Source organism: Sinocyclocheilus rhinocerous, unplaced genomic scaffold (genome assembly GCF_001515625.1).
Source record: "Sinocyclocheilus rhinocerous isolate Xijiao unplaced genomic scaffold, SAMN03320098_v1.1 scaffold1199, whole genome shotgun sequence".
NCBI lineage: Eukaryota > Metazoa > Chordata > Actinopteri > Cypriniformes > Cyprinidae > Sinocyclocheilus > Sinocyclocheilus rhinocerous.
The window spans coordinates 24,079-40,814 of record NW_015650328.1 but is presented as its reverse complement, the minus strand read 5'-3'; the positions used below and the strand labels follow the sequence as shown (position 1 = coordinate 40,814).

General features: G+C 40.3%; 1 protein-coding gene across 4 annotated transcripts; it reads right to left on the bottom strand.

Moving 5' to 3' along the window:
- Positions 1-447: 447 nt before the first annotated feature.
- On the bottom strand, positions 448-16,561 carry LOC107711732 (uncharacterized). 4 transcript variants are annotated; one of them, XM_016516770.1, is made up of 16 exons: positions 15,368-16,561; positions 13,663-13,694; positions 12,731-12,875; positions 12,526-12,596; positions 11,608-11,726; positions 11,062-11,149; positions 10,466-10,614; positions 10,255-10,339; positions 9,883-10,004; positions 9,417-9,566; positions 2,778-9,117; positions 2,542-2,705; positions 2,091-2,227; positions 1,396-1,730; positions 1,220-1,298; positions 448-1,078 (listed from the first exon to the last, which is right to left on the bottom strand). In XM_016516770.1, the coding sequence occupies exons 1-16, from the start codon at positions 15,453-15,455 to the stop codon at positions 951-953; spliced, it is 8,232 nt and encodes a 2,743-aa protein (XP_016372256.1). In that variant the 5' UTR covers positions 15,456-16,561; the 3' UTR covers positions 448-950. The 4 variants fall into 4 exon arrangements, with proteins under 4 accessions (XP_016372256.1, XP_016372253.1, XP_016372255.1 ...); XM_016516767.1 differs by lacking the exon at positions 13,663-13,694 and adding an exon at positions 13,042-13,175; XM_016516769.1 differs by lacking the exon at positions 13,663-13,694 and adding an exon at positions 13,042-13,175 and having other exon boundaries at positions 1,396-1,658.
- Positions 16,562-16,736: the final 175 nt, after the last annotated feature.

Below are 16,736 nucleotides of genomic sequence, written 5' to 3'. Positions count from 1 at the left end.
CTGCTTCAAAATAAATATAGGAAAAGCTAATGTCAAATACATTATTAAAAAATAACACCTGCCAGACACATCATAGGACAACTAGATACAGACTGACATCTAGAAATAGCTAAATTAAAAGTGTTTGTACCTATGCAAAGATACGTTTGTTAAGGTGGTTATTAATAGGATTAAATGCAAATAACATAAATACAAAATAATTTGATACAAACTAAATATACAGGATACTTAAACTTCTGAAGTGACTTAGGCCAACAGACAAACATATATTAAAAATAAAAAACAAATGCAGAATAAATAAACAAGTAAAGAAACTAGATACAGAAATAAATAACATTTGCAATAAAAAATACAGTATTAAACATGACAGTTAGTTGCAGTTTTATTTTTTTCGTGCATTCTAAGAATACATTTAAAATAAATGTTTTTAAAATGAGTTTGTATTCTGTTGCAATTTCATTTTTAGTTTGTACAGATGCTAAATGAGAACTGCACTGCTGTGATTTGTAAAAAGACGATTCCCTCCTCAACCACAAACTACAAGAATGTCTGACTGCAATGAGAACAAATTTACAATGTCAATATTTCTAAGCTCACAAATAGACAGGTACTGGTCAGAGAAAGTGCTCCAGAAGCCATGAAAATAGAACAGTTAAGCTGGTACATAATAAGACTCCCATTGCATAGCCGAAAAGTACATGTCAGATTTTACATAACTCCAAGGATTTTGGCTGTTTGGAAGGTACTTTCTATGTGTGGATTTACCACTCCAGCTGCTGCAGTGAATAAAACCTGGACTGCCTCCAGCCTTTTGAAACGGGAGTCCTTCTTTTTCTTGCAGTTAAAAAAATAACCTCCAGGAGTCGTCATAGTTACAGATGACAACGGGGGCCACTCATTCACTCCAGGGGCATACATTTTGTCCAGGTGTTTATGGGAACTGTAGTATGTCACACTAAATGTGGGTCATCGGCAGGGCTCACTGTAAACCTTGATGATGAGCCAGAAGTTACTCCAGTTGGAGATCTTGGCTTCACTACATGGTCTTTACTTTTTGATGCCTTGTGGTTGCCTGATCCTGAAAAAAAAAAAAAAAAAAAAATTAATCAGGGCAGAAGACAAAAAAATGTGACCTTAGAAGTTTGTACAATCACAAGTTTTGCATTTGCTCTATGCAAATAAGGCCAAAATGATCATATCTTGTGCTGAATACACTGACCAAAACCATCAGTGTTGGGGGGCTTTCCATGGGGAGATAAACTGGTAGATCCAGAGCTCAGTTCATTGGTTGGAGTTTCCTGGCAGATACAGAGAAGTAACAAATCAGATGTTTAAAACTGTGAAATTGCAACTGAAGGTACTTGTTGCTTTTCTGTATAAACACCCTTGACATACCTGATCAAAAAGATAGACTGTGACATCATCAAAAAATGACACATTCCTCCCACGGTCACGGTTCTCTTTGTCCACGGGTTCCTTTGGTGATTTCAACAAGCTGCGCAAACCCACTCTCTTGTCAACATCTGTTTCCGTGACGACGATGATGCGCCTGGGAGACTCATCCTCCTGTTCCTCTTCTTCATCTTCATCTGGATCGCTACCTGTTGAAGCAACCCTCCTCCTTCCCCCTCTGTGCTCTACCCCTTCCCAGAATCCTCCTTTGGCATTTGGTGAGAGAGGAAGAGAGAGAGCGAGCGGAGGGAGGGATAAGGAGAGACGGGCCAGCTTAGCTGAAACGAGATGATGGTACAAATGAAGAGATGAAAGATAAACATCAAAGAAAATGGTGTTATATGTGTGTGTATATACATATATATATATATAGAGAGAGAGAGAGAGAGAGAGAGAGAGATCGTTATAAAAATTATTTACTTTTTTAAAGAATTATAACAATATATACATTATATACTGGCCATTTTTTTCTGTTTGGGATTTCAACTAGCTATCAACCCCTCATAATGATTCAGAGACTAATGTGATAAAAACTGGATAATTAGCCAAATCATTCAATTAAAATAGAATAATCTTTAAAATATTAACTTTTTCAAGTTCTTTGGTTTTAATTTATGAGTGTTTTCAGTTCACAGTACCTTTCATAGCTTGATTTGCAGCTGGCAGTGAAGGTGTAACTTCAGGCTGTTCAAGCACAGTGATTCCTTCTGCCTTTGCTTCAGCAGGTTCACTCACAGACACAGAGGGAGAGGAGGGTGGGGTCTCCTCTTTGCTGCTAAGATAAATCATTTACACTAAGATGAAGTCTGTTTTTTTTATCACCTTCAACCAAGAAATGCCTTCAGTTCAAATTTATTTGAAAGCAAAGACTGTGGTTACATTAAATGCCAAGATGACATCACATTCTCTACAGTTCATATTTATTAAATACAGAATATCTATGATTTTTAATCTCTAGAATAGTGAGAGGTATTATATTATCTCTCTTAGAATAATATTAAATAGATATATTTTCTCTCTCTTAGAATATTGTTCTGTTTTATTCATCACTTCATCTATTTTTGTAGTATTTCTGGAGCATAACCACACCTTTCGTTTTCTTGGAAATCTTTGTTTGCAACATTTTCTTCAGAGGATGAAGTGGTAGAGGCTCCCCAAGGGTGCAGAATCACGCTGTCACTAACTGTAGACCCCCACAGGACATTGGTTTTAACGTTTTCACTGAGAGAGTACTGAAGTCTTTCCTCACAAACCTAAAAAAGACACAGAATGTTTCAGAAATAGCAGAGATCAATAGAGTACAGGTCATAGTAGTTTTTACTCACCTGCATCATCAGTCCATTTTTTATCTGCATTTTTGAGAGAGACCTCTGCCCTTTGGAACCATCTGTAGAATTGCATGGTGAGAGAGATGTTGGCACGAGCTGCCCCGTTCTCTTCTCCACTGACTGCTGAGCTTCTCCAGGGAAATTTGGAGAAATGTGGTACGTGGTACTTTTCGATATCCCGTCAACTTCCTCTTTTAGCTCTACTCTCATCTTCCCCTCTGCATCTGCTGAGTCATGATGATTTATTATGCCACCAGCACCACTAGTTCTTTGCTCTGGATTTCTTTTCAAAGATTCAAGCAGATCTAAGTTTCCTAAAAACAGATCTCCAAGGGTCTCTTCATCCCCAGAAATGCAGCACAGTTGCTCCAGTTTTTCAAAATCCTCTAGAGGCTCCTCATCCAAGTCCTTCCACTCAGAGATCAACAACTCAGGGATGGAGTTCAGAGAACATTGGGAGAGAGGTGAATGGGCCGCTTTCTGGGACAGGCTATTTCTGTCATCCACAGCCTTTGATTCTGGGTGAATGTGGTTTTCTTTTACGAGAGATGTGTGCAGTTTTTCTCCCAGGTTTGCGGTGATACCTTTGCTGTGAGTGGTGGTACTGGTGGCAAAAGACTGATCTAAACAGTTAACATCATCAGAAGAGTCAGACAGCTCCTCATGTCCTTTATTAGATGTTTGATCTGCAGCACAGAACAGACTTGAACTGGTCTTGATTTCTATGTGGTGTACTGTATTTGGGAAACTACTTGGGCCTTGGCACTTACCCACTCCTGCATGTGGGGAAGCAGCACATTCAGAAAGCTCCATTGAAATCAGTGCAGGGGCTGGACACTGAACGTTGCTACTATGAATCTTACATGGCTCTGGATCAGTGCTAATGGTAAGATTTGGGCAAGATGGAGAATCTGATCTTTCTTTCTCAAAAAATACATCACTGATTGTGGCAGGACAGTGATTACTGTCAACATTATGTCTAACAGTTTCTGTACTGAGACACTCTGGATACACTGAAATGATGTGAGAACTATCAGCTAAGTCAGTGGTTGAGTTTGACATATCTATTGTGCAGGTTTGATGGTCTTCAAGGGCTGCGACCAACGTTTTGCTTGCTTCAATGTTGGGTGTCCATGTGGCTTCGGTTTGGTTTCTTTGTACATTGTTATTATGAGTAGAAAGAGATTCTTTGTGGCATTGTAGAGGTTCCAACTCATCAGTTGAAGCATTTGTAATAGAAAACGAGGGAGAGTGAGTCATACAACCTCTTACACCCACTATGTTTTCGTGACTGTCAAACTCTTTATTATCTTTATCCCCAAACAATTCACCTGCCACATAATTTTGTAAACATGTCTGGGTATCAATCACCACCTCAACAGGTCTGTGTTGTACACATGCCTCCAGTTCTGGGTTCTCCAGATTCTCAACTTCCATCTTTGTATTGCTAGTATAGCACTCTGGTGTTCCATTTTCCATGTCTGGATTTTCCATGTTCTCCTCTTGCTGAAAGTCGAGCCTTTCTACAAGTGCCTGCTGAGCTTCCTTTGCCCCACTAGAAAGGATCAGCCGCTCATGTGGTGGATAATCAGCCCGTCCTAGCTTCTCATCATTAAATGCATCTTCACATATTCTCTGAGTAGAGGGATGAGACTCACTATCTGCAAGCTCATCATTTGCTTCAGATTCCCAAAATTCATGACTCACCATTAAATGTTCCTCCTCCCCCCAGGCCTTTTTTCCAAAATTTGGGAAGAGCTCTGATCCAAGCCCTGCTTCTGGTGTCTGAGCTTCAGCTGCAGCCCACTGGTCATTTTCTACAGGCCAAAGGTGAAGTTCTCCCTGCTGAAATGTTTGGCAGTTGAATTCCCCTCTCATAGACTCCTCCGTACTGTAATCTTCCTCAAGGGCACTCCACAACTCCTTCTCTTTCAGTTCAAGACCCATTGAGGCACCTCTGCTGAATTCATCAGATTTTTCCTCTTTTGAGATCTCCATACTGCTGACATTCTCATCTGCAGAATTTTGGGGGGATTCCTTGACAGTGAAGCAGAGCTCCCCTACAGCTAGCTGATTTTCAGACCTCTCCTTTGCCTGTTCATCCTCACCCTCTTCTGAATATGAGAGGTTTCTCAAGCCTAGTTCATTTGCATCTGAGTCTTGGATATCAAGCTTACCCTTCTCCCCTCCTGTAGGTCGTTCAGCTTTCGTCTCAGACCAGATGAATTGGGTCAGGCCGCATTTGGTGTCATCATTGCTGAGCTTTGTGTTTATCTCAGGGCTGATGATGCATTTAGAATAATCAGACTGAAAGCTGTAAAACCGTGATAACCTGGATTTACTTTTGTCTGATGACTGTTCATCAATTGGGAATTCAGGTGATGTACAACGTGCCTCTTTATTTTTAGTTGTTTTCAAATATGAGCAATGTTCGATGAGTTCTTCTTGACAAACTGGTCCAGAAATGGGTTTTTGAGGCTCTGAGACCATGTCAGCGAGCAGTCTAGGATCTGTAGCACCTGAATCGTGAAGCATTCTTTCTTTTGAAAATGTGTGAGACATGAACAGCTCACTATTTTTAACTAGAGAGGAGTTTTGGATGTTAAGGTAGCCGTTGCTAAATGGAACTCCCTTATTTGGCTCATCCTGTCCATTGGAGAAAAACCTGGCAATAAACTCAGCATTGCATTCGCTCTGAGAATCTCCTGAAATGTCAACACCTTGTTTGAGACCCTTCTCTATATCAGCTCTCTCATTCGAACCCCACAATCCCTGCATATCTTGTTTCATCTCCACTTCCTTTTCTAAATTCTCCAATAGTCCTTCATCCTCAATCTTTTCCTCAATTCCCATCAATACTCCTCGCTCTCCTGTTCGAACGCTACCTGGAAGAGAAGGGCCAAGTACATCGGTGCCTTTTCTGCTTAAACCCTCTCCACCATCCCAGTCACTGTCGGAGAAGTAAGCTGAATCCCGGTGTGGTGTTTCAGTTCCCAGGGCTCTCCATCCACTGCTTCCTCCACCCAACCAGGAATCTCCAGGTGTGAGGCAGTCTAGTGAACTAGAGGTCAAAGGTGACAAGACAGAATCTGTGGTGGAAAGTGACTGATCAGAGTTGGGTTCATGCACCATAGGCGAGTGGAACACATCTGTGCTTGATTCATTCAAGGAGAGTGAAGAGTCACTTAAAATTATTTGCTCTTTTGCCATTGTCATGTCTTTATCATGACACCCAGTCCTTGAACTAGTTTCCTTGTCAGGTAAAGCGGTTTGTTCAAGGGATTTAGAGGATGTCTCCATCTGCAAGTTGGAAGTGGGGTAGTCTTGATTCACATATGAACTGTATTCCCTCTCTTTTGTAGAGCTTGGGCCACCTGCTGAATTACTGTTTTGTGAAGGATCAAGGAAATTCGATTCATTTGGCCTCTGGTTTGGATGTTCTGGCAGTTTCTCATTGTGTACATCTTCAAATGTTGCATTTGATGTCATCACCTCAAGGTCAGTTGAAACACTGTGATTGTTATTCTGTGTTAGTTCTTTTGGCTGAACAAACATGCTCTTCAAATAATTTTCATCTATACTTCCAATTTGTGTATCATCAGTGATTGGATTTTTGTCACAACTCAGTGTACCATTAACATTGTGCATATTTCTGGGTTGTGCTAGACCATCACTTACACAGTCATGCTGATTGTGAGACTCTTGAGAATTTTGGTTCTCTTTTATAATGGGAGATATCTGGTCCAATAGAGGCCCATTTTTAGGCAGTACTTCTGAGGGAGGAAAATCATTAAGGGAATGCTTCTCTAGCTCCATTTCAGGTGAAAAGTGACTGACTGGAGTTAATTTCTGAGCTGATTCAAGATTTTGTAACTCAGATGCAATCTGAAGTACTGGAATTTCTGGACGCATAGCAACTTTTATTTCACTCCTTTTCGCCCGCTTGGTGACTTGGGCATAAATTGCTTCTTTTGTGTCACCTGGCGGCTTTCCTGCTCTTGCTATTTCTGATTCAAACTGTATTGTCTGAGATGATTCTGGGTCAATGCATATTGATTCATACTCAGGAGACAATGGAGCAGGTGATACATTCTCTTCCTTTTTGCATTGCCTTGTAATGATTTCAGTCAGAAATGTTTCAGCAGATTGAATCTCCTTCAGAAATTCCTCTCTCGTCATTTCCCCTTTCTTCGGCCCAGGTTGAACACTCTCATTGGATATTTCAGAGAGCACGAAATGAGACTTCTTCATCCCTGATGAAAAAGCCTCCTCAGCTTCTGCATACACTGGCAAATCTGAGGGATGTGCAAAAGGATGAGGAGTAGTTCCAAATCTGGAAACCGGGGTGCCACCTTCGCCATCATATGCATCCTCACAATCTGACACAGATGTCTCAATCTCTGTAAGGAACAAATCTCTCTTTTTGGCACTGCCTTCATACCCAGGCAGGAAGTCTTTGTCTGAGGCCCAAGCCTGTGTGGATGAGTCAAGTTCTGAGAGAAGAGACTGGGATCTCCGCATTCCTTTGTCTTTCCTTCCATCACTTTCTCGTGCCCATGAGCTTTCTCCATCTTTCATGTCTACGGAGTCATTGGAGATCTCAGTCAGAAACAAATGTATGGGAGATTTCCTAGCGGCTGCAACTCGCTCACATTGCATGACTGCATCTTCCCTCCATATGGCCGGCAGGATGGTGGCGAGGCGAGATTGTGTTCGCTTCATTCCCCTTGAGAAAAGCTCGGCCGTAGCTGGATCTGGTTCATCAGCCAGGTTGGTGTGCTGAATGGTTGTGCCACTGCTGGATCTATGCGGTGACATGAAAGGTGAATCATCGTCATCATCTTCATCTTCATCATCCTTTGAAAGCTCCGGACTAGAGGATGATGTTCTCTCAATTTTTGGAATTGTGGATTGGGATCGAATCATTCTGGAGCAGGACTCATTGTCTGTAGTGTAAGTCTCTGGACCATCTCTTGAATTATACAAAGACTGAGACCGTGTCATGCCTCTGTCAGCATGTCTCTCATCAGTATGGTCACAGCTTAGTGGGTCTCTTTGTAAGTGCATCAAACTGTATCTGGAATATGTCTCTGAAGAGTAATTTTGACCCTTTCGGAGTCTATAGTGGGGAGGGAGAGGTGGAGGACAGGTTTGAGGTGAGAGGAACAAGGTGTAACTGCCAGAAGATGGTGGAATAGAAGGAGAGAGTGATGGAGATGGGGGCAGTGTGTGATGAGTGCGATTTAAGCCCAAATGGTCAAAATTGACTTTTGACAGTGAACTTATTAGTAAAGAATCAGAGGTCTCAACTTTACCTGTCGGGAACGAGGATCCAGGGTAGATGTCTAACCCGTATGTTCTTGCGTAACCTAGCGGAGGAGCAGGCAGGGGACGTGAGTGTAGATGGCTGCCAGAGGACATGGACATTGAACGAGGTTTAGGTGGGAGGATGGGTGCTTGAGGACCAAGGGACTTTTGGTTTGCTTCTCCAACGTTTATAACAGCGTAATCCGTCACTCGGTTACAACTCTCCTTACTAAACTCAACCAAGCCAGTGTTTGGAACCATAACCTTTACCTCACTGGATCTGACAGTCTGAGAGGTGCCTCTCGCAAAGCCATCTTGCTGATTAAAAGCTGGTCTGTCTTTTCCAGTAGTCCCTGTTTGAAGCTTGACCAGCTCCAGATCTCCAGAACACACAGAATTTTTTTTAAACGAACGCCCTTTTCCTAGACTAGGGGACTTATCCTGGGGAGTATGCTCTTCCAGGCGAATGTAATACTCGCTGGCCAGTGAAGGGCTGCGGGCACTGATTACGGGGACGACGGTCGGTGTGTCCAAGGTTTGCCTGTGGCCAGAATTGGGTGTCGGTATTGGTTGAGGAGGAGGAAGTGGTTTGTACCCTCTCCTGCCATGGGCCTTTTCCCAGAAGTATTCAAAGTTTAATCCTTTGCTGGTCTCTGTTACAGTAAGAATGTCATCTAGCTCAGATGTAGGAGAGATCATATTGTCCACAGGGTCCAAAAGTGGAAAGGAGTTTCCGTTTTCTCTGAGGCAGCCATCCTCCCTCCCATACTCTCTCTCCCTCAGAAGTTTGTGTGCGGCTGACTGAAAAGCTGGGGGCCGGAGGGCATCCCATCGTCTTTCAAACGACTCATCACTCTCTCCTCTCCTTCCTTCTCCACTGTCTTCCTCATAATCCTCCTCATCGTCATCCCTTCTAGCACTCTTACGACTTCCTTGTTCTGCGGCAAGGAGAGAGGAGAGAAGAAGGAAGACTTTGTTGACCGTTGGCCGCTGGGATGGGGGTAGCCAGCAAGACTGCATGACCTCGTACCTAATGAAATATACAAAAATAGTTCACATATTAGTATGTGACATTATATACTACATATTTTACTTTATTTAGATTACAAATCCTGTTTCATTTTTCTCTTATTTAATTTTTTTATTCTCATTTTTAGTGCAGTAAGACTAAATACACTCAAAAATCATTTATTATAAGGTTTTTTTAACAGAAACAAGTAAAAGTCATTATGCTAGTTATGGAAGTTTTCACAAGTACTATACATTTCTGTAAGAGTAAAATATTGATATATACAGTTTTATCTAATTAAAGCCATTAAAAATACTGACCAATAGTCTGCATGAGTGAGTTTGAGGCGAGGTTGAGCCAGAGTGATCTGTCGTTCCCTGATGACAAAGGTGAGAACCTCTTCATCGCTCAGGTGTCTGTGCGGCTGAGCCCCAAATTCAAACAGCTCCCATATCACAACACCCAGAGACCTGCCAGTTGTCACATGAAGGAAAAAAAGTGGTTGAAGTTTAGGAAAAACCAAGAGTAGCACAAGTGATAGACTGGGATAAAATTCAGAAAATTAAACAAGCTGACACCTCAGAATATAAAGTCAAAATATTATACAGTATTATTAAAGTCAAAGTATATTGTATTACATTGTTTTATCAAAGTCCCTAAAACTGTTTGTTTTAATAATAAAAAAAAAAGCTAACTCCATTACTGTTATTTTTTATTTATGTGCTATTATTGAACTCTTCCATTTAAATTTCCATTATAAATATATTTGTCTATAATTTTCCATACCACACATTGCTGGTTTTGGTTTGATCAGTGACAATCAGATTCCCGCGAAACTCCTCCAGAAGTTCAGGGGCAATCCAGCGAAGAGGTATCCACAGTTTGTCTGGCGTTAGATAGTAATCCTCCTGTTTGTGTAAAATATAGAAAACCACATTATCAAAGTTCAAATAAAGAGGCTAAGCTGCTCTAAAACCATTATGCATCTATATGCTGATTATGCAATATGAAATATTTGTTTTCAATACTGACAAATTATTTTCTATGGTGAACAGAAAAAAACTTCTATACTAAAAAAAAACCTAAGACCGATTGATTGAGGTCCTGTTCTATAAAATCTATTTGAAGTGGAATGACGTTTAGTAATTGTTTAAGTACCTTATATTGATTATGCGAGAGGCCATAGTCTCCGATCCGAACAGTAAGATCTGAAGTGAGGAGGCAGTTCCTCAGTGCCAAATCACTGGAGAACACAGACAAACAGAGATTAGTATCATCATTTTTGATATCTCTCCATTTTCACAAATGCTTTGTCTGTCAGTCACATGATCCTGAACACTTTTAAAGATAAAGATTTCCTCAGTCTTACCTGTGAATGTAATTGTTCTCATGGAGATGCAAGAGACCTGAGGTGATCTCATATGCCATTCGTTGTAAGGTCAAAAGGTCTCTGTTTAACAGGTCAGGGGTCATCCCATCAGACTTCCTCTGAGCTCTTAAATACCTCTTCAGGTCACCCTGTAGATACAGACACAAAAATTGAAAATCCAGAAATTATGCAGAAATTATTTGAATTAACAAATTATTTGATACAGAAAATAAGATCAAATTCCTAATTAAAAGCACTAAGACAATTTATGATAACATAATATACTGGTATATTTAAATTTATTTCAGTCTTATGAGTACACAATGGGCCTTGGTCATGAAACATGCAGAATTAATTTCTATAAATATTGAATTTTTAAAAAAATACACATGAACTATCTAATCCAATACATCATGAATCCATTCTTACATAAATTGCTTCATTGAACTGAATGTGCAGTGTTTCATGAATGAGACCCATTGACTGTATTTCCCTGAACTACCGATAAGAGACAAACACATCATCCAAGGCAGTAATTGTTTTCTCTACAAAATGTTATCTAAAATTGGTCTCAATGTCCAAATCTGAGTTCTCACCAGTTGACAAAACTCCATGACCAGGAGGAAAGGAACGCTCTCACTGCATTGGCCCAAACACTGCAGAATATTTGGATGCTGAAGGCTTCTGCGAGGTGAGAAAAACAAATCGATAAAGATTAGCTGTGTTGTCAAAGTTCTTGTAAACATAAGTTATAAAGGGCTAGAGAGAGGAGAGAAGAGAAAGGGAGATGGCAAACGTAATTAAACTAAAACTTTGGTCTAATTAATAGATCTATAATTTTTTTAGCATTCCCGGGCACATCTGGGCCCATACACATCATGTGTGTATGTATTTATGTCCAGTGTTCAAATGAAACCTTCCTAGCCACCACAAGCCATTGTAATGCAAATAAACAAGCACAAAAATAAGGTAATTCATTGCTTGAATGAGCAATTTGATTGATAGATAAGTGGGGAATAATAGCCTCAATAAAAAGCAGCAGAAATTTCCACTAATATAATTTTTTTTAAATCATGGACTAACGAGGAAAAACAACAATCAGCAAGACATAATGCCAGCCAGAGCAACCCAGTTTGTCTGACCTGTATGGCTCGGACTCTGCCAAGAACTTCCTCTGCTCCAGAGGACTAGCACTGACCCTCAGCTCCTTCACCACAGCCTGATAGGAGCTGCAGTCACACAGCACTTCAGCCAATATTACCTACCAGAGACAGATCAAACAGTTACACCAGAAAAAAAAGTTTACTACGCTATATCTGTACAAATGAAAAGAGGAAAAGAAAGAGAAAGTATTTAGAATTGTACTAAAAAATTTTTAAATAACTGTACAGTGTCAAACAGTTCAGTACAAATTCAGGTCAGTGTAATTATAGATGGTCATCAAGTAAGAAAGTGATCTTTAAGCAGCTGAAAATGAGACCACGGCCTTAAAATCATATTTTAAGTGTTTAAGATCTGAGATATAATACTTGCTTGTGTAGAATGATCAATTTCACCGATATTTACACTATGAGACACTGATTCAGAAGCCTCAGTTTCAAGTGCATATCCATACATAAATTAAAAAAATTACTTTCTTCCAGTTTTATGTTTACCTGAAACAGCCTACATAAAAGGGTATGTAAAGAAATTACAATAATTATAATACTATACCTTTCAGTTTTCTTAGGTACCCCCATCAACATGGGTTTCCATTAGTGTTATAGTTACAATGGACCCTTTTCACAAGACTGTGATGACGCGTTTAACGGTCATCAGCATCGTAAATCCTCGAAAGTATTTCATATTTGTATTTTTTTTTTTAATGTATTTACATTTATAACACTATTCTTTGTATTATATCATTGAGCAAATGGGAATGCAAAAAATATATTTGTGGTACTCTCCCATTCCCTGCTATTCAAGTTAACCCAACTATGACGACTTCCGCTGCTGAGAAACCCGGAAATGTGAAAAAGGTCCATTCAAGCTGTTCCTGAGATTAAAAATCTTTTGTTTACCTTCCCAAACCAGCCATTTCCAATCTCTTGCAGGTAGTTGAGAGTGTGCCTTCGGAAACATTGAGAGCTGTCTGTGGGATTCAATAAGACTGTGTTAAAGAGAGTTATATATTTGTATATATATCTGTACATTGACAGTTTACTTGTCACTTATGAACGCGTTATGGAATTAGATGTGCATATTGCTCTTAGTAAATGGGTTTACCTGTGCCATTTGGTAGAATGGGGCAGTTCTTATCCCGCAGTGGAAGAGTGTAGACCTCCGGTAGTGATGGACAGGAAGACAAACTGTCCTCAGGAACAGGGCTGGATGCCCCAGAGCATTCTTCCCCTTCAGCATTATCAAACTCCTGAAAGAGAAAGGTGGAGGTGGGAATATATAAAAAAAGAAGATATTTAACCTCCATCAGATGAACAAGAAAACATATGTTTCATGCTGATTCATATCAGTAACACCCACGTTATGCAAAATTCACATAAACCTACATGTATAAAGCACACACCAAAGAGACTTACATTGAATCCCACACCTCCCCTCTTACAGCAAAGGCAGGTGAGAAGCAACAGAACAAAAGAGACCAGTCCAGAGCAGGAGATGAGAATAATCACATAAGGGGGAGGAGAGAGAGAGCCATCCCGGGACAGAGAGACTGAGGGAAAAAAAGAGGTTAGAGTTTTACATATCCAGCCTTAAAAATACTAAGGGATCGATCGATAGATAGATAGATAGATAGATAGATAGATAGAATGAAAGAGAACTTGTAAATATTCCTAACAGGGAAAAATTGAAAAGGGCAGCGTTACATTCAGAACATACAGGAATACAATGAAGTGTTTTCATTGCACAAAGGGAGAAAGTAGAGAGAAAAGCAGAGGAACTCAGAATAGATCACCTTCAGATTGGGTTTAGGGAGGGGTTTGAGAGTTAAAGTTTAAGGGAAGCAAAGGAGAGAAACCAGAGAGTCATCATACAAGACATTTCTTGTACTCGTCACTATTGAAAAAGAAGGGAAGGTATTTGGAGTTTTGTTTGGGGGTAGGGCCTTTTTTAAGGGAAGGGACTGGATTATTGAAAAAGATTCTTGTATCTGCAGGGTTGCTGGGTCAGAAGGAAAGGTGCCATACTTGATTTTGTACCTCAATTTGGCCGTTTGTATTAGGAGAGCCATCTGTGGAGAAGAGAAGGTGGGGAGGAGGGCAAGGAGGTTAAATACCTTTGGCATTGTGATTGCTAAGACTGAATATCCACCACTAAAATGTATTCAACTGACTCGAAACCTCATTGTTTTTTCATCAATGTTAGCACACATGCCATTGCTAGAGAATCTACACCTCCCTTTTATTAGCTCATTAAGTCACAAAATATTATCATATAATATGTTTGAATTGAGAATATCACTGAAAATAGTGAGGATAAAAATAACATTAATGCAATTCTTTAAAACTGTGAAGAGAAATAGATGTTGCTATATTTCTTAATCATTTGCCAAAAGTAATGTAACTTTTAGAGGCGACAGGCCATGGTTTTCCTAAAATAGCATAGGCACCACAAAGACATTTTTGGACACATAAGGACTGACAGCAAGGACCTGGCTGAAGCTGGGAAAGGCTGTTTAAAAAGAGTCACAGAGTACTAAGCAGTCATTAAGGTCTGTTGTGTGAAAACGGTGCAGGTCATTTGAGGTTGTGCCTATTTAAACTTATAGATGGTATTTTCAGGAAAATAACAGAAACCGAAATATCATTACATCTTTTCTCAATGATAAAGTATGTTATTATTAACAACAACAATAAATATTATTTTTTTTACAATTATTTTCATATGATAATGCATAATACATCATGATAACTATAATTATTTTTATTTACAAATAAAAAATAATAGGTATCTCACAAGTCAGGAACCTATCTTGCTCTAGTTTAATGGAGAATATAGTACAGCTTTATAATTTCAAAATATCACATGATGTCAGAACACTCTAACATTACGTGTGTTGCTAAAGATCAATGCATAGGCTAGTAGTAGTAAAAAAAATGTAAATGCGTAAATGCATATAAAAAATCACAACCACAAATGCCACGCTTGCAATTAATAGTCACGCGTTTTGCATTCAAGAATCACCCCGTGGAATTCGTCCACTTGAACTATATGGAAATATTTAGGTTAATGACCAGGTAGCTGTGTGAATACATGGAGGGTGTTATTATTCATCTGATAACCTGTTATTGTTCGAGGGACAGTGGCCAGACTTTGGCAGACACGAACCTGTGCGCAGTTCCCTTCTTTGACCATATGGTTACACATACCGCATACGAGAACACACAAATAAACACACGGGCCTGTTGGCACATTGTGTTCATGATACTGCTAAAATAACTCGCGGAATAAAACATTCGACATAATAAAACGCCGCAGATGATGCAGTTCTGCGAACAGCTAAAACAGAGACAAACAGGGAAAATCGCGTTATGTAAAAATATGATTTACCTCAGGCCCATAGGTAAAATAACATAGAGGAGAGATGTTTTGCAGGCCCACAATGAAGAATCATACATGCGTACCAGAATACCAGCCAGACACCTTTATTATCATCAGTGCAGGATATATTGGGCTCAATATAAGGACACGTATATAGTGCCAATATGAAACTTAGATCTAATAGATATGACTGAATTATGAAATAATAATAATAATCATCGCCACACATGATTCACCCCCATCCAGAAATATAAAATAGGCTACTCTTATCAGACTGTCACATTTGCCTTATTCATACAGCGTCTCATCGCCGCCTCCCCCCATCCGAGCGCATCAATAACGCCATCTGAACGACACGCTCACCTTCCTTCTGCGGGGCTCCCATTGCTCTCTCCGGGTTGAAGTACGACATTAGCCCCACCAGAACAATCACCCAGCACTGCAGTGACATAGTCGCGCGGTCCACGGCACCACCATCCGAGCGACGCTGTCAACGTTCCCCGCCGCGCGTCTGGCTCCCCGCTAATAAAGAAGCGTCTCCTTGTTGTGCAAGGCTGATGCCCTCGTTTAATCCGCAATTAAACACGGTGTGAACGCTCTTTTGTGTCAGCCTAATCCCGCGATCCGCATCCTCACCAGCGCGCTGTTACTATTTCGTGCTCATCGCGTCCCACCGGTCGAAAACGGGCAGAAAAAACCAGTGAAGTCATTCTATTGGTTCTATATCCAATCCTATATAGTGTCAGTATCATGTGAGTGGCCCAGCAATGTTTTCTTCCAAGAAGCCCCTCTACGTCAGACGCGACCGAGTTTGCGCTAATCTCTGTGGACCGGCGCGCGCCTCGCGGCGATTTTCGTAGATAGACGTTGCCTCGCAATCGAACGATTACGCCATGCCTTTCGCTCAGGTACCTGCTGCCGGCCAACAAAAGCGTTTGTTTATGAGATTGGAGAGAACGTCAACGCCCCCGTGTCTTTGCTTTGGGTATCATTGCATCAAAATCCCCCTAAATCGGACCACCTCCACGGAGCGGTGACATGATCCGTTTGGGAGGACAGGTGCACGGAGCGCGCCATTGAAGCCTTCAAGTTCATGACATGCACATCTCTGTCTGTATCTGGAAAAGGCCAAATATTTTCACCAGAAAGGTTAAAGGTGCCTTTAAATACCATTTAATTCCTTAAATACCAACTACTTTTATAATCTCATCCTCCAAGCAGTCGTTCTTACTCTTTTTTTGTGTCCCACAAAAACATATTTGTTTGGAGTGAAAACAGTGCATATGAATTAATTCACAAAATTCATAATTGCACTTTATAATATGAACCACAATGGATAAAGAATAGCGATAGATGACATAAGTATTTCTACTGGCAGCTTTAGATGGCATTTCCACAATATGTGACTGATACATATAATTGCACAAAAATGTATATTCTGCAAAATAGTCTGTACTTCTTTTCTGCACTGAACTTAGAGCCTCCACACATATTCTGTGACATTTCCATGTGTTTCTGTACAACTGTTTGAAGAGACTGCTATGGCACTTTTTCACAAATATACATCATTGTGGTATAATCTCAAATAAACCTGCCTCTAAACTGTCATATAAAAACAACAACAAATCTCATCTCTTCACATCAGAGTTGGTTGGTTGATGTCTTAATGCCATGCTAGCTTCCCTGGCTATTCATGTAACAAGTAACAAGCTGAAATAGTACAAAAGAGCAA